The sequence below is a fragment of the Heterodontus francisci genome, unplaced genomic scaffold, assembly GCF_036365525.1.
Source record: "Heterodontus francisci isolate sHetFra1 unplaced genomic scaffold, sHetFra1.hap1 HAP1_SCAFFOLD_52, whole genome shotgun sequence".
In the NCBI taxonomy this organism is placed as follows: domain Eukaryota; kingdom Metazoa; phylum Chordata; class Chondrichthyes; order Heterodontiformes; family Heterodontidae; genus Heterodontus; species Heterodontus francisci.
This window is the reverse complement of record NW_027141175.1, coordinates 12,377,782-12,405,499: the sequence shown is the minus strand read 5'-3', so window position 1 is coordinate 12,405,499 and position 27,718 is coordinate 12,377,782. Positions and strand designations below refer to the sequence as shown.

The 27,718-nt window shown below is 41.9% G+C and overlaps 1 protein-coding gene across 1 annotated transcript; it reads right to left on the bottom strand.

The window, feature by feature from the left end:
• Nucleotides 1–2,044: 2,044 nt before the first annotated feature.
• On the bottom strand, nt 2,045–8,251 carry LOC137362412 (scavenger receptor cysteine-rich type 1 protein M130-like). Its single transcript, XM_068026818.1, has 4 exons — nt 7,894–8,251; nt 4,978–5,359; nt 3,517–3,570; nt 2,045–2,225 (listed from the first exon to the last, which is right to left on the bottom strand). Exons 1-4 carry the CDS (start codon nt 8,249–8,251, stop codon nt 2,045–2,047), a joined length of 975 nt encoding a protein of 324 aa, XP_067882919.1.
• Nucleotides 8,252–27,718: the final 19,467 nt, after the last annotated feature.

The following is a 27,718-nucleotide window of genomic DNA, read 5'->3' as shown; positions in this document are numbered from 1 at the left end:
TACCCAGGGAGTGGTTTGAATTTTGAATTCCGAACACATGCAATTGTTGAGGTGATTAGCACTGATGCCTTTCAGGTAAAGCTGTATTGGTACATGACGGAAAAAGAAGTAGGTGGATATGCAAAGAGGGTTAGATGCAGTAATGTGGGGTGATACTCGTGGGTAACATAAACACCACATTGACCAGTTATGCCGAATGGCCAGATTCTGTGCTGTCCATTGCATATCGTTCGATGTAATATCTTCCCTGTGAAGCCACGTGCACAACACTACGGAAAATGGGTATATGGAAGCACCCTTACCTGAACACATGATCCTCACATCTTCCTTATGAGAACAGTCCTGGTTACCCCACGATGCTGAGGGACATTCCCAGAGAAATGATTCGTTACCGGAACACTTCACTTCATCCAACCAAACTGGCCCTGAGCCTGGTCCACAAGATGTAGGAAGTGCCATGTCCAATGCCTTTCCACAACCCAGCTGTTTGCAAACCACGTCAGCGTCCGTCAGATCCCAGGAATCATCGCAAACTGAGCCCCAGGTCCCATTGTAATAAATCTCCACTCGGCCAGTACATGGGCTTCCACCGTCAGACAGCCTTAACTGCGCGTGTTCTGTTGGACAATAGTACAGGAGGATTATACTTTCAATACACATTCACCTCATCACTCAATACAACTCATTGTACCATCACCAGCAGAAAAAAAGAACTAGTTAAATGTGCCGTTGACAGGTAAATAAAACTTTTCAACTGAATTGTTTACACTTACTTCTTACATTGATTGTAAAGAACAGAAATGGTTCAGTTAACCTTCTACATCTGGCTTTACAAGTTATGGCCTCCAGTTCCCCTTTTATGTTTTAAACATTATGTGCGTTGTTGTACAGGCAATCACTCACATGATTAACAGTCAATTTATACTCATGTACTATAACTGTATCTGTTCCTGGTCCATGTATGTTGCCCTTATTTGGTACCTGAGACGGACATTTACTGCCATCTCCTATTTCCTTTATTTCGAATAACAAGTGAATTGCATTTATCTAGCGCCGTGATTGTGATAAAACATCTCAAGGCACGATACAGGAGTGATGTCAAAGAAATTTTAACATGGAACGCCGAAGAATATATTTAAGTCAGATGACCAAAAGCTAAGTCAAAGAGTTAGTTTTTAGGGGGCGTCTTAAAGCAGGAAAGAGCGGTTGCCAGGCAGAGAGATTTAAGGAATTAATTCTACAGCGTATCACCTCCGCAGCTAGAGACAGGGCCGAAGATGCTGTGCTATTAAACTCAGGAATGCTCAAGAAGACAGAACTAAGAGCTGTCAGACTGGAACCGATTGCAAAGACAGGAGCTGTGAGGTCAAGAAAGGATTTGAAAATAGGGATGAGAATTTTAAAATCGGGCATTGCTGAACAATGTAGGTCAGTCAGCACAGGGCAGATGGCTAAGTGGCACATGGTCGAGACAGCAGATTTTGCAGAGGTTGTAACTAGGGAAGCCAGCCAGGAGTGCATTAGAATCATCGAGCTTAGAGGGAACAAAGCAATCGACAATACTAGATAAGGGCAAAGTAGGGTGATGTTATGGAGGTGAAAATAGACAGTGTTAATCATGGTATGGATATGTGATAGAGAACTCACCTCGGGGTCAAATATAATACAAAGGTCACAAGCAGTCTGGCTGAGTAGCACACTGTTGGTATGGAGAGGAATGGAGTTTGTGGCAAGGGAAGAGATGCGATGGGGACTGATGGCTTGTATCTTTTCAATACTGAGTTGGAGGAATTTTTTGCTGATGCAGTACTGAAAGCCAGACTGGAATTCTGACAGTGTATAGGCTGTGGAGGGATCACGAGAGTTGGATGTGAGGTCGAGTTGGATACTGTGAGTTACATGTGGAAACTGAGGCTGTGTTTGCGGATGTCACTGAAAGGCAGCATGTAAATGAGAAATGAGTTGTCGAAGGATAGATCCTTTGGTGACACTATAGGCGACTTTGCAGGAGCGGGAAGAGAAGCCATTGCAGATAACTTTCTGACTATGACCGTGTAGATAAGACTGGAACCAGCCGGGTGTTAATGGAGAGGGCTTGGAGCAGAATTTCATGATCACTCATATCAAAAGCTGTATGCAAGTCAAGAATGAGCAGAAGGCACCGGTTATATTTGTTACAATCACTTAGGAGGTCATTTGTGATTTTGGTAAGAGGTGTTTTGGTCCTGTGGTGTGGATAGAAATCTGATTTGAGAAATTGAAACATGCAACTCCATAAAAGATGAGCATGGATTTGGGTGGCGTCAACACATTCAAAGACTTTGGTGAGGTATGAACAGTTGGAGCCGGGGCAGTAATTTGCATGGACAGGTGGTCAATGGCTCCTTTTTGAGGGGAGGTGTGATGACTGCTGATTTGAAGGACATGGGGCTGAAAATGAAGAGAAAGAGAGAGAGAGAGAGAGAATCGTTAATATTGTCAGCTAACATGGGGACCAGGAAGTGAATGTGTGTGTTCGGTAGTTTAGTAGAAATAAGGTGTAGGCAGCAATATGTGGATTTCAGCAACAGCACAGATACAGAGAGAGCGTGAAGGACTCTAGGAGAGAAACAAGAAATGCCAAATCAGGGTGATGGTATGGGGTGGGGGTGGGGAATTGATAGGAAGTTAGGCCTGGTGGGTTGGGGAAGAAAGGGAAGCAGTGGAAGGCGACTAGACAGACATTTTTGAACTTTGTAAAATAAATTCCACGAGCTCCTCTCACTTATTTTTGGAGTTGAGGGTGGACGAGGCAGGGGAGTGGTTCAGGAGGAAGATTTGTGATGGAGAAGATATGATTTGCGTTTTCTTTGCCTTCCTGGATGATCTTTGACTAACGCGTGGTTTTAGTGAAGAACGGTAGGACCCGATGATGCTTTATGCAATTGATCCATTCAGTATTATATTACCAGATAGTTCACCAGATGTCACCGTGCCTTTCTGGTTTTTTATTTAATTCTTTCAGGGGATGTGGGTGCCACTGGCAAGGCCAGAATTTGTTTAATCCACCCTATATATTTCTTTCACTTCATACTGGAGAATGTAACGTCCACAAGTACTACCCTTGAACATCAGCCTTCCAATATGCAGTATCTTCGTGAAGAACTATGTTCTAGGGTTGTGTTGATTGTAACATTATCATAGATCAATTTAATATTAATTGCATAAAAGAATCACTTACTTTTGCAAGGATGGGAATCTGCCTTTGACAATGAAGATATTTGAGTAATTTGAGAAACGTAAACTGCATGTCTGAACAGAGAATATGCAGACCTCTCTGTCCAGACAGGCTGGTGCTATTATGTTCAATGAGCAAACAAAACTTGTGAGGCACATTAGCAATTGTAATTGTCTGTAAAAGATCAATGTACTAAACTACTAATTATAACAATATATGACTGTTGGACCGGACCAAAGAGGGTAGAAAACAGGATCGCTCTGCAAAATATCGGACAGGATCAGGAAATGCCGATGTACGATTGAACTCCAGATGTGTAGACCTTCTGGTTGAGCAGCAAACCAGTATTTGAACTGGCGTGGAGAAAAATGATTGGACTAATTGCGTCAGGTACTTTGGAGAATAAAAATCAGCGATGTGACCCATCAGATAGAGAAGTAGAAGACAAGGAGAAGGCACATGGCTTCTGTAGGTGGACATAAATGCTGGGTGGAGCTGAACAGCTACCTAACTGAAGAACAAGATGAAATACTCCACTGTGTCCAGTGACTGAGTGTGTAATAACCATTTGGCACTGTAAACCTCTGACGTGAAACGCTGGACTACATTGATTTCCGCTGTGTCCGAAGCAAATACTTACTGTAAACAATCGGTATCAAATCTGAATCATTAACTATCTCAGATGTTGTAAGTTCCACTCTGTCATTGGTAAATAAATGTTCGTTGGAACAACCCCAAAGCATATGTCCATACTTACATTCTGCATAATGCAACATCCCTGGAACATACGCCCGCATTGACATGCTGCACAATGGAACTTTCAAGCGTCGAGTCTGAAACATCTGTCTACTTTTATACACGTCCTTATGAAACTTACACCAGCTCAAATCCCACACAGCTACCTCCACTTATATACTGTACAATGGAACTGATTGCAAGCTCGGCGCCGGATTTGATACCAGAGCTGAGATTCCAATTCCATATTCTATTTATCACAAGGCCGTTATCTTTCACCTCTATCATCCTTCAGCTCCATTCCTGCCTCAGCCCATCTGCTGCAGAAATGCTCACCCATGCTTTGTTGCCTGCAGAACTGACTATTTTCATGTTCTCCTGGGCCATCACCCGTCCTGCACCCTCCATAAACATCAGCTCATCCGAAGCATTGTTGCCTGTCCTACATGACGCCTCTCTCAGGAGCGCCACTGTACTCACTGATGTAGACTGGTTTCCCTGCCACCAATGCCTCGAGTTTTCAATTATGATCTTCATGTTCAGACCCTTCATGCTCTCCTCCTGCCATCAGTATAACCTCCTCCAGCTTGAATCATTTCAAGAGCTCTGCTTTTCTCTGAATCCAGCTTCTTGTCCATCACCCACTTCCATCTCCACAACTTTCAGTCTTGCCTTTAACCATCTAACCCCCCAGGTCAGAATTTCCACCCGAAATATCTCTGTGTCTCCGGCTCTTCAAATCCAACCTTCTGCCAAAGAATTTAGTCACTCACTCCAACATCTCTTTGTTTGGCTCTGTGTCAGTTTTCTGTCCGATTACACTCCTGATAATCTCTTTGTAATGTAGGTGTTTACTGAAAGTTATGTCATAAAAAGTTCTTGTTGCTTAATTGTGCCCGTGTCCTCTCTCTCTCTGCACACCACCCCCATCCAGCCCCAGATCCCTCAGCGCCCACCATCCTCACCCCCACTACCTGAATGAAATTACTGGTTTGAGACACCCAGGAACAAATGACCTATATTACCACTTTTCTGAGCAGATTAGACATTTCACTTTTATGTTTTTGTAAAAACGGTGAAGAATTTGTTCACCTGCACACAGGACCCCGACATCCACACTGTCAGTCAGAGACGAATTCAATGTGAATAAGCTGCAGTTCTGGAGCTGCAATTCGTTTCCTTCACATTGGACATCATTCACCCAGACGGGTCCTTCACTCTTTCCATCCTTTGAATAGTTATAACTGGCTGTCGCTTCACCGCAGCCCAGCTTTGTACAGACCACGTTGGCATCATTCAGGGTCCAGTGTCTATCCTGCAATCTCCCCCAGCTGCCGGTGCAGTAAATCTCCACTCGCCCATCACAATGGCTTGCCCCGTTAGTCAGCCTCAGTGACCAATTTTCATCTACAGTATGAAACACATTGAGAATGATGAAACTGAAGCAAAATATCTCATAACTTACTGCCACCAGAATAGTTATTAATTTTAATGGTTACTGTTTCTGTCATCATTGTTCAGACGGCTTGTCAGAAGATATTCTTCACCATTACGTTTTCTCAGTAAATACATTTTAATGACATATCTTGCACTGACTAAATTGAGCAAAAAAGGTAAAATGAACTGTGGTTGAGCGCGGCAAATACCGCCTATTGATAAGTGATGAGACCGAAGGGAGGAGCAGGGGCTCTAAATGGCTCCTGACAGATGACAGTTCCTTTTATTCCATATGGAGAGAAACAGACAAGTTTAAGTTGACATAATGCATCCGATGAAGTCTCAAATTACCTCACAAGCAATGAAACACTTTTGATTTGTAGTCACTAATGCTGACAGGTGACTGACCCGAGGGACTGAAGGTCGTTCCCCTCTCCACATGTACTGATATTTCCTGCTCTCGCCCTGGACCTGAAAATATCATCAACGATTCTTCCAATTTCGCCTCCTTATCTTCACATGGTTCATCTTCAACTCTTCCATTCCCTTCCTCAACATCACTGGCTCTGATTCTGGAGATAGGCTATTAACCAGTATAAATAGTTACTCCAGTGACCCTCACAGTTACCTTTTCTATGATTCCACACACCCCGATTCCTCTAATGACACTATCACATTCTTCCACTTTCTCGATCTGCATTGTATCTGTCTGGTGATGCAACCTTCCATACCAGTGCTTCCAGATATGTCTTCCTTTTTCCTCAAACAAGGACTCTCCTCACCTCATCATCCACCCACCATGGTTGATTGGGCCCTCAAGCACGTCCATTCCATTTTCCATACTTCTGCTTTCACCCTTTCCCCCCTCCCAGAACAATGATAGGATTCTGCTTCTCCTCACCTTCCATTCCACCAGCTTCCATACTCAATAGATGATCTTCCACCATTTCTATCACCTTGAATGTGATGCCACGAGCAAGCACATCTTCCCCTTCCCTCCACTTTTAACATTCTGAAGGGACCATTCGCTCTGTGGTACCCTGATGCACTCTTCAATCATTCTCAACACCCTTTCCCACAGGAGCATTCCATGAAAGCGCAGGAGGTGCTGCCACTGCCCTGTTACCGCTACCTTTCTCACCATCCAAGCCTCCAAGCACCTCTTCCAAGTGAAACAGCGATTACTTGTACTTTCACTGCATTTACTGTATTGACAGATCATAATGCTGTCTCCTTTACATCGGGAGACCAAACACAGTTGAGATTACTTTGCAAAACGCCTTTGTTCACTCTGCAATCTTTACCTTCAGCTTCTGGTTGCCTGTCATTTTCATTCTTTATTCCACTCCCACACTGAACTCTCCCTCAGCTTTCTCCTACACAGTTCCAATGAAGGTTAACATAAGTTTGAGAAACAGCACATCATCTTTCCACGGGCTTCTTTACAGCGTTTGGATTCAACACTGTGTTCAGCAATTTCAGGGCTGATTCCCTCCCCCTTTTCCTTCTTTTGGGACGATATTTTGCCTTCCAATGTAGACCTCCTCTATAAATGTGCTTTTTACTTGACCCATTCCATACCTTTTTGTCTTGCATTGTCCCTTTTTCCATTTAATCTCTCCTGTCATCTACCATATCACAGACGGTTCCTTTCGTTCTTTCCTTGTTTTCCCCTTTCATTATAAGCTGTTAAATCTCTATGTTCTGATGGAAGATCCGCAAACTGAAAGATCGATACTGTTACTCTCAACAAACATGCTGCCAGATCTGCTGAATATTTCCAGCACTTACTGTTTTTATTACCTATGTTTTAAATTGTGAAACGTGGGAGAACTTTTGTGTTGACGTATGTCCCACGTACAGTGATCTGATAACTGAACAGATAATCTGTTATATGAGGAAGCTGATTGTGGATAAATGTAATCCTGGAAACTGGGAGAATTGTAATTTACATCAAGTTTGTGAAATAACCAAAGAAATAACACATTGGTGAAATAACGAGATACTTCACTCACTCTCATTTTATTGCACTTGGTGTAATAGAAATTCAAATTTATCTCATTACTTATCTGGAAACAAGTTCACAGTGTTTTCTATTGTACAGCTGATCTTTGCAGAGAATTCCATGATAATTCATATTTTAACTGCCAACATTGATAACAGTTTCAATGCTCCAGCAGCATCTCCATTCTATGGCAGTGGTCCTGAGAGCATCTTGCTGATTCTATAGCCCTTGAATAATGCCCCAGATTTACCCGGAAAGAGATATTATATGACGAGAAGTACTAACAACTGGACATTGTATGTATTCAATGTTTATTGGAGTGAAACTCTTGGATTTATTTGTAATCTGTAATAAACCCACAAACACGTCTTTGGATCTTAGTGTCAAAGGAAGCATGCGATCAGAAAAACTAGTGAATCAGCGACCTGTGGAAATAGTCAATGATGCTTGACAGTAGAACAGTTGGTGTATTTCAGTTCAATTGACTGAGATGACTCACCCGTACAGATGACACTGGCATCATTTTCATGTGAGCAGCTAAACTGTTCCCAGGAAGAAACAGGACAATCCCACAATCGTGTCTCGTTCCCCCGACACCTGTAATTTTCCTTCCACACTGGACCGGTTCCCTTTCCAAAGTGAGCTCTTCTCGGGATTGAGTTTACTGCCCCACACTGAAGGTGCTCACAGACCACTTTGGCGTCTTCCATATCGAAGTAAAGGTCACACAGAGTCCACCACAGGTCTCCATGTAGCACCTCCACCCGGCCAGAGCATCTGTTCATCTCATCAACCAATCGAGGTCCATATTTCCCTGTATTGGAAACAAATCCAGATCCAAGTAATTTATAAATCATTCTCCGCATAGAAACAGCAAAATAGAGAATGGGTAAAAAGGTTGAATCTTATCTACCACGATCATCTATCCATACTTTACACAAATTATCTATTCAAAACAATTACAATTACCACAGCAGATCAAAAGCAAAATACTACGGATGTTGGAAATCTGAAACAAAACAGAAAATGCTGGAAATACTCAGCAGGGCTAGCAGCATCTGTGGAGAGAGCAAGAGAGTTATGTTTCAGGTCTGTGTCCTTTCATCGCAATACTTACTACAGGGCCTCGTGAAGAAGTTGGCTGAACACTCAACAATTAACAGGTCTTCTTGCAAACGCTAATCGATTGTTGGTCTCTATCTCTTTTGTCTTGGAATATAAAACTCAGAAGGATGTGATGTTTCTGTTGTATCTGTTGTCGCTTTTGGGCACCGCACTTCACAAAACCATTGGCTTTGGAGGTGGTGCAGAACAGAGTCACTAGAATGACAACAATGCTTAAAGCATTACATTATGAACGCAAGTTGCATAAACTTTGTTTGTAGTAGATTGAGTTTAGAAGAAGTACAGCTTATCTAGTTGATGTGTTTAGAATGTTTAAGGGGTTTGATAGATGAGCTGTAGAAGACTAGAAGAACGAATATAAAACAAGGCCATTTAGGAGCTGCTTTTCTTTATGAGGGATGTGGGCATCTCTGGCAGATGTGGCAGTTATTGCTCAACGCTATTTGCCCTTGTAACCGTTGTCAGGCCCTTCATTTTGAAATGCACTTGTCCGCATACGGAATGTTCTTCTGCATCGCTGTAAGGCAGTTAGAGTTAAGGCAAAGTGTGCAAGCATTGATTGTACCTTTAGCTGCATCTGTTATAAACAGAGTGGGAAGTTTAGAATGTGGCAATTAGTGGGTAAGACTGAAATTTAGCCTTGACATTTAGAATTTAACTTGAAATTCAAAAAAGGTTGCAAGGCAGTTCACTATTAGCAGTTAACAGTGCAAGTCAGGTTGGTAGTCAGTAATCAATCAGCTGTGATTGTCCGAATGGAGATAATTACTGTGAGCTGGAAACTGTCGATACCGTTGCAACTTGAATGTGCCTGAAAAGACCGATGAGATTAAACTTCTGGTAAGGCACAGAGAGTAACCATTGTTCACAATGTTGATTGAATTCATTAGGAACAACGTTTGGAAGTTGGAATTTGCTAAGAGTAGGAATTAGGTGCAGAGGGGGAATTTTTTTTAAATTCTTTCACAGGGGATGGGGTGTTGGCGAGGCTGGCATTTACTATCCATCCCTAATTGTCGTGGCAACGATGGTGGTAAGCCATCTTCTTCTACCGCTGCTGTCCATGTGCTCTTTCTCCACCCACAGAAGGGAGTTCCATGATTTTGATCCAGCGACAGGGAAGGAATGGTGATATAGTTCCAAGTCAGGATGGTGTTTGCCTTGGAGGGGAACTTGCAGGTGTTGGTGTTCCCATCCACCTGCTGTCCATGTCCTACTAGATAGTAGAGGGCCTGGGGTTGGATGGAGGTGCTTTGTTTTGCCTGTTAAGCTTGAGTAAGTGAGTGGAGTCACCGATTTAAAACAGCACCACTGCCAGCAGCAGCAGAGCCTATTGAGAGAGGCAGACACCAGACAAATAGAGGGGAAAACTCATTCAGTGAAGCAATTGTTCTGTCAGAGTATGAGCGGGCGTGGGGAAGTTGCAAATCTGTATTAAGTTAATTGGTGAGTGCTTTGTGTTTTGGCGTTAGCTAACCAGTAAAGTAGCTTTCAAGCTAAAAAGCAACTGCACATAATTTTACCTCTAAAATAAAGACAGACTAAGTTCTGGCACAGCAGTTTTTTCTCTGGATATAGGAATTTGTGGGTAACTGAACTGTCCCGAGAGAACATGTCTGTAGTAGATGTCTCCACCTAGAAACTCTCTGGCTCAGGGTCATAGAGCTGATGTGGCAATTGGAGAAAATCCAACGGGAGTAAGAGGAGTATTGGACATAAAAACAAGAAATGCTGGAATCACTCAGCATGTCTGGCAGCATCTGTGGAAAGAGAAGCAGAGTTAACGTTTCTGGTCAGTGACCTTTCTTCGGAATTGACAAATATTAGAAAAGTCACAGATTATAAGCAAGTGAGGTGGGGGTGGGGCAAGAGATAACAAAGGAGAAGGTGTAGATTGGACCAGGCCACATAGCTGACCTAAAGGTCACGGAGCAAAGGCAAACAATCTGTTAATGGTGTGTTGAAAGACAAAGCATTAGGACAGATTGTATTATAGGAGTATTGGACAGTTTGCTGCATATTTCAGTCACACCTTGTGGAGAGCGGGAGGATCAGAATGAGTTTGTTGCAGCTTATAGTGCACAGTAATTGAACTCCAGATGTAATGGAGAACGAGGATATGCAGAAAGTGAATCTATCCAACAGGAACAATGTACTGGCTATTTGTGATGATAAGGATGAAGACTGTCAGAAGAACAGCCAGAGTGTTGAGCATGATATATTGGTTTAGGAAGCTGTTCAAAAGGAGGAGGAGTGGAGCATAATGTGATACTTTTAAGTGATTCAATAATTAGGGCAATAAGAGTCCCACACAGTATTTGCCCAACTTGTGCGAAGTGAGGGATATTTCAGATCAGATTGCAAGAATACAGTGGAAATATCTAGTCGTTGTGGACCATGTAGGGACCAACAGCATACGAAAGAGTAGGCAAGAGGTTATTTTCAGAGCGTACCAGGAGCTGCATTATAAAAGAATATCTCAAGGATTATAATCTCTAGATTATTTTGCAAGCCGCTTGCACATTGACATCGGAAAAGAAACGATTCGGGAGATGAACACGTAGTTGAAGGTTATGATGTTGGAAAGAGGTGTTACATTTCATGGGACCCTGGCACCTGTACTGAGATATTAAAGAACTGCGGTGTTGGAATGCGTTTCAGCTGAATCCGGTTGGGATCAGGGTCCTAGAATAAAGGATAAATAGGGTTGTTACAGGAACCTTAATCTAGTAAGTGGGTGAGGGGAGGCTGGTGAGTGCCGGGGTGAGGGGGTAGAGCACAGTTGTAATTGTAGCATATCTAGGCACTACAGGGGAAGGGAATATTGAAAGATGCAACATTTGAGTAAAACCAATTTACGGTTTTACATTACGTGCATTTGCGCTGAAAACAGTGGTTGCTTTCTTGAAAAAAGAGTTGTTAGAAATACTGTCACAAATACTGGAGAAATAATTGGAACTAATGGAAGCTGTCGGTTTATATGTAGTGCAGAACGGAAATGTGGGCAGGATCATACCAGTGATAGGTCATTACATGTTCCTGTTCTGGCTGTAATGGTCATTTAATTATATTCCATGATAAGACAGTGCACGCCATTGTTCTTGTCACTGATTGGTCAGCTATCGTGGCAAGTCAATCCATACTGCTGTTCTGGTCGTGGTCTGATGGCTACACAGTAGGTGATGGTGCGTTTCTTGAGTAGAGAAAGCCAGATATTCACTGAGGAGCAGATCACTGATAGGGGGACAATATGGTGTTTATCGCTCTCCATAGCGTCCCTGACACAGTGAATGGGACAAGCTTGCCATCAAGCAAGCTCAACTTAAAGACCACCCATTGAATGGTCCAATTCCAAACTCAACCTCATCTGTTATGGACATCATGAGTATAAAAGAGACCACAAACATGCAAAAATGCAAAAAATAAATGCACAGATCTTCGTGAATGGCAAAGATACAAATAATAGCAAAGGATGACAAAACAGACCGCAAGAGCTACAAATCTTTTACAATAACTTCGAAATATATTGTCATTAAAAGCAATGTGGTCTCATTACAATGACAGTTGTGATATTATAAATGAAAATAAGGAAATGGCAGGAATTATACATAATTACTTTGCATCAGTATTTGCATGGACACAACTTTTATTAAGGTTTTTTGTTGCCGCAGTCGGCCAAATGCTGCCCTGACATTCAGGGCAGTCACTCTCAGCTGGAATACAGCTATATCATACATGTTTGTACAAAGGGTGTGATGAGGTCTGAAGCTGAGTGGTCTGAACAAACCCAAACTGAGCGTCAGTGAGTAGTTTATTGGTAAGTACTGCTTGATAGCGCTGTAAACAACACCTTCCATCACTTTGTTAATGAAAGAGAGCAAACTGCTGGATCAGTAATTAGAAAATTGCAATTGTCACACTACTATTTAAAGAGGGTTATCGAGTGAACCGAGGGAATTATAGACTGGTTAGCCTAACAGCTGTTGTCAGGAAATTACTAGAGTGTACATTTCAAGATGGAGTATCTGATCACCTTGAAAAGTTACAGCTAATCAGAGAGAGCCAGCGTGGATTTGTAAAAGGTAGATCATGCTTGATGAACATGATCAAAAATTTTGTGGAGGTAACTAAAGTAGAGGACAGGGGAACCTCAATGGATGTTATTCAGATGAACTTCCAGAAAGCACTCAGCAAAATCCCTCGTAACTGATTGTTGGCTAAAGTTGAAGCTCATGGAATTTAGGGAAAATTATTGACCTACTTAGGACGTTAGTTTCGTGGCAGAAGACAGACAGCAGGGAGAATGGGCAGATCCTCTAACTGGCAGGATGTGATGGCGCCGTCCCACAGGAACCTCAACTATTCACCATATTTTTTATTGATTTAGATGACTGAATAGAAAGCCACACATAATTGACATACTCAGTATTGCCATTGAAAGAAACCATCAGCCATATTGTAATCATGTATATTTTAAGCATAACTTAACAAAAAAAAAAAAGACTCCATGACTATTTCAATATTGGTGAGTGTGAGGTGTCCAATTTGGACTTAAAAAGATTACAGTACTTTCTAAATGGTGAAAAGCCGGACGCAGCACAGGGAAAAGAGACTTCAGGGTCATGGGCAAGTACAGGAACGAAAAGCAAAACAGCCAATGGAATGCTGTGCTTTATATCTAGTGGAATGGAATACAAGGGCGTAGAAATGATGCTGCAGCTAACAAAAACTGGTCAGGCCCCATCTGCTGCAATGTTAAGCTATGGGCAATATGCGTTGGGAAGGATATGTTGACCAAGGAGAGTGTGCAGCTTAAAAGATGCGAGAATGATTTTTTGGCTTCAAATGTTTCTGTTTTTTATTCATTCATTTGATGTGGGTGTCGCAGGCAAGGCCAGCATTCATTGTTCCTGCCTCGTTACCTTTCACAACTGGGTGACTTGTTAGGCTATGTAAGAGGGCAGTTAAGAGTCAACAGCATTGCTGCAGGTCTCTGGTCACAGGTATGGCCAGACCAGGTAACAATGGTAGATTTCATCCCCTAAGGATATGACTAAACAAGATTTTTTTTTTAATAACAATCGACAATGGTTTTATGGTTGCCATTACTGAGACTAGTTTTTAATTCCAGATTTGTTAACTGAATTTAAATTCCACGAACTGCGATGGTGGGAATTGAACCAGCGTCCCCAGAATTAGCCTGGGACTCTAGATTGCTAGTCCAGTGACATTAGCACCACGCCATTGCCTCCCCTCATTATGAAGAAGGATTACACAAACTGTGGCTGGGTTCCCTGAAATTTGTATGAGTCATGTCCTTTCACATTCTCAGCCAATGTCTTCCAGATGCTGGAAAGTCTTTGGGAATTCTGCAGGTGAGCTACTTGCCACAGAATGCTGATCATCTGACCTGCTCCACTCGCCACTACATTATTGTGAATGGTCCAGTTCAGTTTCTTGTCAATGACAACACCCAGTAGGACTTGATGGTGGTAGTGAATTCACTGATTATAATAGCGAGGGGAGATGATATTGTCTCTCTTGTTGGAAATAGTCATTACCTGACACGGAGGTGGTGAGTGTGTTACTTTCTACCTATCAGCCCAAGTCTAAATAATGTCTGGATTCTTGATGTAATTGGGCATGAACTGTTTCTTAATCCAAGGAATTGTGAATGGAACTAAAGACCATGCAATTCTCAGCAAAAAGCCCAACTTCTGACATTTTGATGGTGGGAAGGTAACTGACGAAGCACCAGAAGATAGTTGGGCCTCAAAGAACAATTACGAAACACATTTTTCTATAACAACAGCGGCAATCTGGAACATTCCCTAACAACGTCCAAAGTAAAGAGCTGTGGATGTTACATCTAATCTAAATTTTCAAGACTAATATTGATAGTTTTTTGTAAGCTCGGTGTATCAAGGAATCTGGTTCAAAGCCAGGTAAAGAGACTTGAAGAACATATCAGGTATGATCGAACTGAATGATCGAACAGGCTAGTGCAACTGAAAGCTCTGTACTGATAATGTGGATATGTGTCCGATCCTGTCATATTTAGCGGGTAAAATGCACACATTCTATAAAATAACTTTGTAACCTTTCACTTCTGGCCTGATTGCACTGAGCAGTGCTAGAGTACAGCCGTTCTTTTATACCCTGCCGTTCAGTAAGTGTTAACGTGGGCACAGTGGAGCAGTGGTTTGCATCACAGCTCCAGTGACCTGGGTTCTGTTCTGGGTGCTGTCTGTGCGGAGTTTGCACGTTCTCCCTGTGAGTGCGTGGGATTCTGCCGCGTTTCACCCGACAGCGAAAGACTTGCAGGTCGAAAATAAGTAGACCATTGTGAATTAAACCCACTGTGGGTAGGTGCTAGGAGAATGGTAGGTAATGCAGGATTAGTATAAATGGGTGGTTGTTGGTCGGCAGAGACTCGGTGGGCCGAAGGACCTGTTTCAGTGCTGTATGATAAGAATAATAACGTGGTCAGGGAGGGTCAGAAGGCTATTGTAATGTCGGATCATTCGTGGTGTTCAAATTAAAGTATCGAAACAGGCCAGTGCATATTCATTTAGTCAACTCCCAACTGTTGCAGCCAATATTCAATTCTAAATATACATTCGGTGCAGTGGTAAACAAACTTGTGAAAATTCTGCTTCTTGCAGAATAAATGTTAAGATTTAGAACCATCTTGTTTACCAGTAATTGCGGGTATTTTGGACCACATTGCACCAGACCTTCAGCAGTAATAGTAAACTATAATGACTAGTTTCGATATGAACCTTTCAGATAGAAACATGGGAATGCCACCTTTCTCAGTTTTCCAAATATTAAGCAGGAAGTTGTCTGCTTTTCAGTAAGTCTGTACTCACCGGAACAGATCACACTGGCATCGTTCCTGTGGCTGCACTCCTGTTGAGTTCCTTGAAAAAGGCGGCAGTCCAATAAACTGGATTCGTTTCCAGTGCATTTAAAGATATCAGTCCGTACGAGCCCAGTGCCCTCTCCAAAATGGGCATATCTTGGCACAGACACGGCGACTCCACACTGAAGCTGACTACAGACCACATTGGCGTCTTTCAAATCCCAGTCAAGGTCACACACTGTTTCCCAGGTTTCAACGTACTGGATCTCCAGTCTGCCTGAGCATGGGGAGTCTCCGGATATTAGTCTAGGAGATCTGTGATCTGAATAAGCGTATTATATCATAATTAGCATAATACATTAATAATCACAATAATACAAATATTTATATTTCAATACGCAGCTGTTTAATCACAGATCTGGCAAAATTCTTCTCAGATTCTGTTCAAAACTGATTATGCTGGATTTCCAGTATCACTACTGCTTATAATGTAACAGAACTATCATGTTTAAAATGTTCCATTATTTATTTATAACTTCCCAAGTCGCCGTCACTGTAACTGAGAAACATGCACTGTATCAGCAGTTAGAACTGGGCAAGAAGTATTGTGTGACAAGAACTGGTGCTTGGAGTACAGTTGTTCATATTTAACATAAATGATTTCGACTCAGAAAGGGGATGTACAATTGTAATATTCACTAATGACATCTACTTGGATCAATAGTTGATACAAAGGCAGATTGTGAGAAAAATACTTTACGTTAACGAAATTGTAAATGAATTTTAATGCAGATAAATGTACACGTGCACATTTGGGTAGGAAGACTGAGAAGCCATATTCCTTGGACAATGATAATCTAAATTGCATCGAGGAGCAATGGGACTTCGGGGTACAGATACAAAAATTAATAAAATATCAATACAGATTAACAAAGCTCTAGGAAATACAGAAAAAAGATTGTTGTTTATTTATGAGAGATATGTTGAAAGGGGAGTCACACCCAGCACAAGGAAAGATTTGGTGTTGATTGGGAGTAGGTTGATTGGGTGCTAACTAGTCAGTGTTTCCCTGCTTTTCCAGGCAGTGTGTAACTGAGCAACTTTGCACCATATCAGTTGAATCCTAGTGCTGTAACTGCTGTAACTGTACTGGATCAGCTTGGTTAGAGTTGTCGCTCGTTTCAGAGCACTGATCTTCAGTACTACAGCTGGAGTATTATCGGGCCCTTAACGTTTGCTTTGTGTTGTGTGCTCAGCCGCTTCTTAATGTTGTGTGCCGTAATCTTCGGAATGGACCAAACAATTGAACGCATTTGCACAGCGCTAACCCATTGACATGAATTATCACATAATACTTCTCACCTTTTGTCAGTCTGAATAACTACCTTTAACCACACTTTGTTGATTGTTTTGTACCCAGTTTTCTACTGTCTGTCATGATCACCCTTCAAAGCCCTTCATATAAAATTAATTATCTTGAAACCACATTCACAGTTTTAAGTTTAAAAACTGGACAGACAGTTTATGACCAGCAAGATGCAGCAGTCAGCATATAATCATAGAATGTTCACAACACAGAAGGAGGCTATTCAGCCCGTTGTGTCCATGCTGGTCCTCTGTAAGAGCACCTCAGCTCGTCCTATGCTTCTGCCCTTTCTCCATAGCCATGCAAAGATGTTCTCTTCAGGTGCTTGTCCAATTCTATATTGAAAGCCACAATTGAATCTGTCTCCATCAGATTCGCAGGCAGCACATTCCAGATCCTAACCACTCGCTGGATAAATAACTTGTTCCTCATGTCACGGTTGGTTCTTTTGCCATCCACCTTATAACTGTGTCCTCTGGTTATTGACCTTTCTGCCAAGAGGAACTCTTCTTCCCTATCTACTCTGTCTTGACCCCTCATGATTTTGAACACCGCTGTCAAATTTACTCGTAGCGTACTCTGTTCTAAGGAGAGCAACCACAGCTTCTCCAACCTATCAATGTAACTGAAGTCTTTCATCTCTTGAACCTTCCTTGTAAATCCTTGCTACACCCATTCTAAAGCATTCACATTCTTCTGAAGTGTCGTGCCCAGAATTGTACACAATACGCCTTTTGAGGTGAACCCAGTGTTTCACAAATGTTCATAATAACTAAATAACTTTTGTACTCGATGCCTCTATTTAAAAAGGCATCCCTTTGACTTATTAACCACTTTCTCAACCTGCCATGCTGCCTTCAACGATTTGATTAGAAATACTCCCAGGTCATTCTTGGCTGCAGTCACTTTATAATTGTACCCTTGAAAAGAGAATGGTAGCTAGCATTAAAATAAATCCCAAAGTTTTCTCCAGACAGAGAAATAGTAAAAGGGTGGTAAAAGGAGGAGTGGGGCCGATTAGGGATCAGAAAGTGGATTTACATATGGAGGTAGTGGGTATAGTTGAGGTATTAACTGGAGTCTTTGCGTCTGTCTTTACCAAGGAAGAAGATACAACACAGGCAATGGTTAAAGAGGAGGTAATTCAGATACTCGAGGGGTTTAAAATTAATAAAGAGGATGTATTAGATATAACCTGTTATAGATGAACTTACACTTTGAACATCCAAATTAGGACCAGGAGTAGGCCACTCAACCCCTCGAGCCTGCTCCACCATTCAATAAGTTGACGGTTGAACTGATGACTCTGCATTTCCACCTGCTCCCGATAATCTTCCACCCCCTTGGTTATCAAGAATCTACCTACCTCTGCCTTAAAAAACAAATCAAAGACTCTGCTTCAACTGCTTTTTGAGGATGAGAATTCCAAAGACTCACTACCCTCTGAGAGAAAGAAATTCTCCTCATCTCTGTCTTAAATGGGCGACCCCTTATTTTTAAACAGTGACCCCTAGTTCGAGATTCTCACACAAGGGAAAACATCTTTTCCACAACAACCCTGTCAAGTCCCCTCAGAATTTTATGTTTCAATCATGTCGCCTCTTACTCTTCTAAATTCCAGAGGATGCAAGCGTAACCTGTCAAATCCTTCCTCGTATAACAGGTCACCCATTCCAGATATTAGACCAGTAAACTTTCTCTGTACTGCCTCCAACGCATTTACATCATTCCTTAAATAAGGAGACTAGTACTGGACACAATATTCCAGATGTGGTCTCACCAATGCCCTGTGTCACTGAAGCATAGCCTCCCTACATTTGTATTCAATTCCACTCACGATAAATGATAACATTCTCCTAGCTTTCTTAATTACGTGCTGTACCTGCATGCCAACGTTTTGCGTTTCATGCACTAGGACACCCATATCCCTCTGTATCTCAGAGCTCTGCAATCTCTCAGCATTTAGATAATATGCTTCCCTTCTATTCTTGCTGCCAAAGTGGGCAATTTCCCACTTTCACACATTATACTCCATTTGCCAGGTCTTTGCCCACTCAATTAACCTAATTATATCTGTTTGCAGACTCCTGATGTCCTCTTCTCAAGTTACATTCTCACCTAACTTTGTGTCATTAGCAAATTTAGCAAGCATACCGTCGGTCCCTGCATCAAAGTCATTTCTATAAATTGTGAAACGTTGAGGCCCCAGCTCAGATCCCTATGGCACACCAGTCGTTACATCTTGTCAACCAAAAAAAATGACCCATTTATGCCTACTCTCTGTTTCCTGTGAGCGAACCCATCTTCCATCCATGTTAATACGTTACCCCCTACACCATGAGCTTTTATTTTCTGCAATAGCCTTTGATGTGGCAACTTATCAAATGCCTTCTGGAAATCTAAGTACAATACATCTCCCAGTTCCCCTTTATCCACAGCACATGTAACTCCCTCAAAGAACTCCAATCAATAGGTTAAACATGATCTGCCTTTCACAAAACCATGTTGACTATGCCTGATTACCTTGAATGTTTGTAAATGCCCTGCTATAACATCTTGAATAATAGCGTGTAACATTTTCCCTAAGGAAACTAATTGGCCTGTAATTTCCTGCTTGCTGTTTCCCTCCCTTTCTGACTAAAGGAGTTGCATTCGCTATTTTCCAATCTAAATGAACCTTCCCCGAATCTAGGGAATGTTGGAAAATTAAAATTAACGCATCAACTACCTCACTTGCTACTTCTTTTAACACCTTAGGATGAAGTACATCAGGTCCTGGGGACTTGTCAGCCTGCAGCTCCAACAATTTGCTCAGTTCCTTTTCCCTGGTGTTTGCAATCTTCTTGAGTTCCTCCCTCCCTTCCATTTCCTGACTTACAGCTAAAACTGGGATGTTACTTTTATCTTCAATAGTGAAGACCGATGCCAAACATCTGGTCAATACATCTGTCATCTCCTTATTTTCCATTATTAATTCCCCAGACTCACATTTAATAAGGTCAACGCTCACTTTGTTACCTCTTTTCTTTTCTTTTTTTTAAATGTATGTATATATATATACATATATATATGTAGCCTGTCACTCCAGAATTGGCCTTTGTAGCCACTCCAGGCGCTGCTTCACAAACCACTGACCACCTCCAGGCGCGTATCCATTGTCTCTCGAGATAAGGAGGCCCAAAAGAAAATATATATATATATAAACTCTTACTATCTCTCCTTATATATCTATCTCGCCTTCTCTCGTCCTCTAATGTTACCTGCCTTATCAATCTTTTCGTAATCCTTTGGTTTTTTAAAAAATATTCTGTCCAGTCTTTTGACCTGCCTCCCATCTTTGCGCAATTATAGGCTTCTTCTTGAAGTTTGATACGACCTTTGGCTTTACTTACTCACGGATGGTGGGACACACTCTTGGAATGTTTATTTCCCGTTGAAATATGTGAAATTGTGTGAATATCTAAAATATTCCCTGAACTATCTGCCAATGCATCTCTATTGACCTATCCCTTAACCGGATTTGCCAGTTCACTTTAGCTAGCTCTGCATTCATGTCCTCATAATTGCCCTGATTTAAGTTTAAAATATTAGTCTTGGACCCACTCTACTCTCCCTCAAACTGAGTGTAAAATTCAATCATATCATGATCGCTGCTACCAAGGGGCGCCTTAACTGTGTGGCCATTAATTATTCCTACCTCATTGCGCAATACCAGGTCGAGTATAGCCTACTCTCTGGTTGGCTCCACAAGTTATTGTTCCAAGAAATTATCCCGAAAATATTCCATGCAGTTCTCATCTAGGCTATCTCTGCCCATCTGATTTTTCCAGTCTAAATGTAGGCGAAAATCCGCCCCTAATTATCACTGTACCTTTCTGACAGGCTGCCATTATTTATTCATTTATACCCCCTCCCACAGTGTGGTTAATGTTAGGTGGCCGAGACACCACTTCTGACAAGTGACTTCTTGCCTGAATTATTTTTCATCTCTACCGGAACAGCTTCTACATCCTGGTCTCCTGAACCTAGGTCATCGCTCACCATTGTGCTAATACCATCATTAATTAACAGAGCTACCCCTCCACCTATTCCTAACTTCCTGCCCTTCCTAAATGCCATGTATCCTTCAATATTCAGGTCCCAGTCTATATATATAAATGAACTAAACCTTGGTGTACAGGGCACAATTTCAAAGTTTGCAGATGATACAAAACTTGGAAGCATAGTGAATTGTGAGGAGGATAGTGCAGATCTGCAAAAGGACATTGACAAGTTGGTGAAACGGGCAGTTGGCGGATGAAGTTCAATGCAGAGAAATGCGAAGTGTTTCATTTTGGTCGGAATAACATGGAGATAAAATATAAAATGAAGGGTCAATTCTAAAGGGGTAACAGGAGCAGAGGGACCTTGGTTTAATCGTGCAGAAGTCATTGACGGTGGCAGGCTAGCTCGAGAGAGCGTTTAATACAGCGTACACTGTCCTGGACATTATAAATAAGTGCATAGAATACAAGAGCAAGGGAGTCATATTGCAGTTGTATAAGACGCTAGTTCGGCCTCAGATGGAGAATTGCATCCAGTTCTAGGCGCCACACTTGAGGAAAGATATGAGGGAATTGGATAGAGTACCGAGACTTTTCATGGAAATGATTCCAGGGATGAGGAATTTCAGTTATGAAGATAGATTGGAGAAGTTAGGACTGTTTTCCTTGGAGAAGAGAAGGCGGAGAGGTAATTTGATAGAGCTATTCATAATAATGAGGGTTCTGGACAGTGAAGCTTGAAGGAAACTTCTTCTACTGGTGAAAGGATCGAGAATAAGAGGGCACCAAGTTAAAGTATTTGGTGAAAGAAGCTAAAGTGACATGAGGAAAATCTTTTTCATGCAGCGAGTGGTTCAGATCTGGAATGATTGTCTGAGATCGTGGCAGAAGCTGCTTCAATTGTAGCATTCAAAAGGGAATTAGGCAGTTATATGAAATGGAAGAATGTGCAGAGTGATGGACAGAAGGCAGGGGAATGGAAATGAGTGAACTTCTCTTTCAGAGAGCCCATGCAGACATGAAGGGCCGCATAGCCCCCTTCTGCACTGTAACAGTTCAGTGATTCTGTGATATTGCCTCTCCTCCGTGTTCCAACCAGAATGTATCAGTTCACAGTTCTCAGCGTTAAATTTCATCTGCCACCCGTCCGCCCATTTCACCAGCCTTTCTTTATCCTCTTGAAGGATATCACTATCCTCCTTACAGTAACTGGCCATGAATTCAGGAAAACTCGCCGCTTTTCTTCAAATAGTTCAACTGTGTTGAGTTTAATCGTTGCAACTGCTTCCTGAATTATCTTAGCTCTTTTGTTTAATATTCTGTGAATTTCACTTTCTCAATATTTAAATGGCAATGCGCAGGCAGCCGTGGGATGTTACAGAGCAGTTTCCTCTTGTGATACCCACAATAACAGCGGACCCATTACTTTGGCTCCCCGAGGCTGAGAATTCTGCCTCCCTCCCTCCTCTGCTCCCCAGTCTCAGCTTCGCAATCTGTGTAATATATCAGATCTGAGGCCAAGCGATCATTGCGGGTGGACAGCCGGGCTGACAGTACATGCCCGGTAGCGGCAGCTGGGTTGATGAATGGAGAGTTGGATTGAGATTGTGACATTTCCAGCGGTTCAGATCATTCACTGCGGCTTTAGGGAAAATCTCAATGCAAACTGCTCTGTCTGTATTGTAAATGTGCTGAGTATCAGGTATTTGTTGCTCCCAGTGGAGAATGTTTCTTCAATATAGTACTAATGATATTATTTTAAATAGTGATCCGAATATTAACATTAATTCCAACCGGAGTTTAATGGAATTATTATCATCTGACTTTCCGGGTAGGGCCCATCCCGGATTTCTTTACTTTCACTTCTTCCTGGATTCATTAGCTGCGGCGGGAGATGAGAAACTGAGAAAGAATTTTACCTGAGCAGATGACGCCAGCATCATAGACGTGTGACCAGGAATAGTGATCCCATTGATATGATTTGCAGTCCCGCAGAGCGGCCTCAGTCCCACTGCACTCCACATCATCCGTCACAATGGGTCCGGACCCTTCCCCAAAGTGAGCTTCACCCGGTGCAGAGACCGCGGTCCCGCAACCCAGCTCCCGACACACAACAGCAGCGTCCAGCAGGTCCCAGTAGGAATCCCACACAGTCCCCCACTGTCCCCTGTAGTGAATCTCCACTCTCCCAGCGCACCGACTGCCACCATTCACTAATCTCAGCTTCACCTTCTCTGTAAAAGATCAGAAATATTATCAAGCGTTCATATTGCGTTAAACCCACAGATTCCCAGCGCACGGACCCTCCCCATTAACCAGGCATGAATTGATAGGAACATCCGTCTACATTCAGAGCCCTAATAAAACCCGGTGGAAATATTACACATGATAAAAAAGAAACGGTAATGCTAATACACAGTGCAAAGGAGCAGGGAGCCGGGAGACAGCCGGATATTCCCACCAACACAACGGCTCCAAAGGGAACGGGGTGTGTTCAGGCTCAGAATATATTTAATCTGCAGAAGTGGGGAGAGGAGCGTGGCTGTAATTATCACATTGTTACGTTTTCAGTACTGATTGGGCGAACACAGTGAGATACCAGCAACAGGGAAGAGCAGAGGAAATTTCCGCCACAACCACCACAGCCAATAAAGAAAGGGCTGGATGGTCATGTGAACTGGAGATCACATCAGATTGGTGAGGTGGACCTTTGGACCGGCAACAGTGTGAGTGGAGCTGATCCTTCACACTCTGCTCTTCAGAGACCCTCAGTTATTGTCCCTCCACATGAAGGCCGCAGCCATCTCTCAGCTGGAATTAAAGGTCTTTATTAACACAATGAGGGACACACTCCCTTTCTGACTAGCAACCGGGCAGTGGGTTAATCCGTGATCAAAAAAAGTACTGAGAGTGTCGTCCAAGCTTAATATTTAATGGGATAGATCAGAGCAGAGAGATAGCAGATAGTGTGGAAATAAAGGGCGATTACCTGACGGGTCAGCCTGACTGTTCCCTGGTCTGCCTGAAATGAGAAATTGACAATTAGAGTTCACTGGGACAAGAAATGAATGAAACTGTCAGAAAGCAAAAACACGAATACAACGAACTGCAGGGTCATTATTCCCGTGCCTTTGCTGAATAAATTATATTAGGATCTGTGATTTCATTTCTTAAAACAGAAAATACAGTTTCTGCAACAAATTAATATTGGTTATGGGCCAAAATGTATCCAGCATTGTTTTCACATATACACACACTGACACTCGGATACACTCTCCCATTGTGGTGACGGTGGGTGGGCTCCATGTATTACCAGTGTGAAGGTGCTCTGAGAAGGCAGTGGTGATGGTCCTCTCCCTTATAGAATCTTACAATGAAACAGCACAGAGGGATGCCATTCGGCCCATGCTGCCGATGCTGTCTCTTTGTAAGAGCTGTCTAATTTGTCCCACTTCTTTTCCCCTTCGCCCTGTAAATTTGTGCTGACGGTGCTCTGACCATTGATGACCCGTGTGTAGGTGCCGTAAGAAGAGGGTGGTGATGGATCTGCTTTTAAACTCTCAGTGAATTGAGCATTCCGATCGAAAGTTCGAGAACGAATGGGAACATTTAAATTAAATTAAAGATTTTCCGATCTTGTGGTAAATTTTGACGCCTTTTACTTTACTGCAAAGTCTTAAACCTGTAACTTTCAAAGTTTCTATAAAGGTGTAATTGGGCCTTTCTGCTGTTCAATAAAATATATAGCTTCCTCAAACAAAACAAAACAAGATGAATGGTCTGTCAGTCTCCTAACTCCGTGCTGACTGTGTCTTAAAAAGTTCCTGCGGTTCTGATTCTCTTGTCACCTGCCCTCGCCGTCGTGCCCTATTCTTTTACCCGTTAATGATGTTCGATCAATGGTCCTCCCGTTTACTGGTAAGCTTTTTAAAAATGCTGTCAGTCCGTTGACCTTTACCCAATCTCCCTGATGATAATATGTCTCACAGATTTCCAGGTGTTCTTCTATTCACAACATTATATACTATAGACGGTGTGTTGACCTGCTCCCCATCTCCCAGGTGATAATATGTCTCCCATGTACGATTGTCTCTTTATATACTCTGCTGATATATTATAGACAACGGGATACCGATTGCTGTCCTCAGCTGTGTTTACCGAGTAATCTGGAATGAGTTACAGTTTCCCAACTGTAATCTCACTGGTCTCTTTCGGCTCCGAGTTATGCAATGTAAATAGTGTGCGACTTCTTCCCAGTCCTGGAGCCTCAGCATTCCTGCCAACTTTCCCTGATAATAGTGAGCTCGCACAAATTCCCCTTTCCCAGTGACCAACCTCAGTGCTTCTGTCGGGTCCGTGAATCCTCTTCAATCCACTCAGTCTTTTATTGTACACTTCCTGCATTTACCATTTCAGCCTGGATCCACACATGCTACGCCGGATTTTTTTTTCCTGATAATCCAGTGGTTCAAGGAGTAAACTGATGCACACCTTCTTCGGGAAACTAGGGATGGACAATACACTGGTGCAGAACAATATCGCCAAAATGACGACAGTTGTTCAGGAAACCACCCCGCCATCCTCTCTGGCTAAGTAGGTTAGTTCAGTAAATTCCACCTGTCTAGCGAGCTCAGGACCCGAAAATAAATCTAAACAATTTGTTACTGATAATCCCATGCTTGCCTATTCATCAAGTTTATCTCTTGCGGTCTCAGAGAAATGATCATTCGTTCCCATTTCTCAATCATTACTATGTTTCCATTTATCTACAGTACTCCTCATGTCTACTGATTCCTCCATTCACTCTCATTTGCTTCCTCACAATTTCTAACTGCTCTCATTGTTGTTCTTTAAAAAGTTTGAATGCATTTCTTTTTGAACCGTGATCCAAATCACCTATATATACAGGGAATATACCCACTATACCCTCCTACCCCAGGTAAACGTCAACTGAGCTAAAACTCTGCTGCCGCTGTTATCTTGGCACGGACAGTCCCGTTCGCCCATTTCCCCTGCTCTCACTGTCTATGATGACTCCCGCTTCCCAACACCTCTGATTTCATTAGTCGCACCATTACCTTCCTGATGTTTGGACTAATGGTCTTGGTGCCAAACTGTTAAGTTATTTTAATATTTTATACCTACGTTAACCTGCTATTGAACCGTATTGCCACAACGAGTAATAAAGAAACATTAATTATAAAAAAATATTAAACTCAGAGGAGGTGAACTGAAACGGGACATATGTGGGATATTCAAAGCCCAGAATTTAACCTCTTGAATGAGTTACAAGACCAGGGAGAGCGGTGGTTTAGGTGTTACAATATACAGTCAATACAGAGAGTTTATCAGTCCATGATTCTCGTGGCAGATTATTAGCTGGGTCAAGGTTCTAAATGATTATGTTATATCAAACGATTGTAGGCCCAATTTGAACAACTTTCGCAATTAAGTGAGCTCTTGTGGATTTCAGAAACAAATTAATTGATAAAATTACAGTTATTGTAGGTTAAAACCACAAATCCGGATTCTGTGTGCCAACAACATTATCAGAAACTTTTAAGAATCTATGTCTACAAGGCATGAGCTAGTGCCTGAAGAAACGTTACCGCGGTTTGAAATAACCAAACCCGCATCAAACATCTACAATACTGAGATTAATTGTTCTGGGCATTGTCTGTTGAATTGAAATATGCAAACGAATTCAGGAGTTGTTCCACAAGGTAACCAGAGTATGGGACATGTGGAAGGACATTGATGCATTTAATAGGTGTAGTATTAGGCCATACTACCTACACAGACTACTCCACCGTTCAATAAGATCATGGCTGATCTTCTGCCCCAGATCCACTTTACCACCTTTCCCCAGAGATTGGGAAACAACTCCGGATCTTTCATTAAGCACCGCATCGCACCATATAAAAAGTATGGGACATGTGGAAAGAGATTCCGAAACACTTCTGGATGTTAAATACTGCATCAAATGTATGAACCATGTGGAATGATACTGAGAAACACTAATTACTACACAACACCGTGCACATAAATGTATGAAATAGAACACATGATTTGATGTCAAAAGGCATAGTTTTGAAGAATGTCGATGACTAAATAAAACTGTTCTGACAGCGAATCCCCCTGAAAGCAGTAGCATCATTTCTGGAGGGTGTAATTGATAATTCTATTCATAATCAGTAAACATGAAGCAATATTGCTTCCACCTCCAGTTAATATATTATACAACTTTTATTGTCATTTCTGAATATTACAAATGCTGTAAAAACTATTTCATCTAATTCACTGTATCACAGGGCACTTCACTGAGAAATCCAGGCGACAATGTGGGATGATTCCACTAGATACAGATCCCAGTATTCTGTAGTTCGGATTCCCATACACTCGATTGTAACACTGACTACTTTCCACTTCCAGGAGTCTCCGTTATAAATGCCTGATTAGAATTTTGACTCCAGTCTGTTGGATTTGTACGAGAGCTATAGGAAACAACATAAAACCAAATCTTGCTGCATTTATGTTCAATTTTGGTAAGGAAACTAAATTTAACTCAAATTTCCTCTGGAAAAGCAATTACATGTTAATCAGATGACAAATATTAGATCCGTTTTTGCTGTATGCGACAGAAATGGACAGCAGTTCCCTAGTTGAAGTTGATAAACTTAAAATCAAAAATTACTAAATGTATTAAATTAAACATTTATATATTAAGGAAACTGTTTCAATATTCACTTTATACGATCTCAATAAATGACAAATTAAAATAAATATGCACATTTGCTATAAATTGATTTTGATCAGTGGCCGATTGCTAAAAAAAGAAAATTCAGGGAGTCTTCTACATTCCATACTTTCTATGGTTTGTAGAAAATATTCTTAAATTACCTTCAAAATCAGCATTTTACAATAC

Excerpts from the sequence above, each read along its gene's own strand:
- LOC137362412 (XM_068026818.1), bottom strand. The coding sequence starts at position 8,251 with ATGATTTATAAATTACTTGGATCTGGATTTGTTTCCAATACAGGGAAA. Across the intron at positions 5,360-7,893 it reads TGCCAGTGTCATCTGTACGG|ATGAAAATTGGTCACTGAGG; the intron begins GTGAGTCATCTC and ends TTCATACTGTAG. Across the intron at positions 3,571-4,977 it reads CTAATCTGCTCAGAAAAGTG|TTCAAATACTGGTTTGCTGC; the intron begins GTAATATAGGTC and ends TCTCCACGCCAG.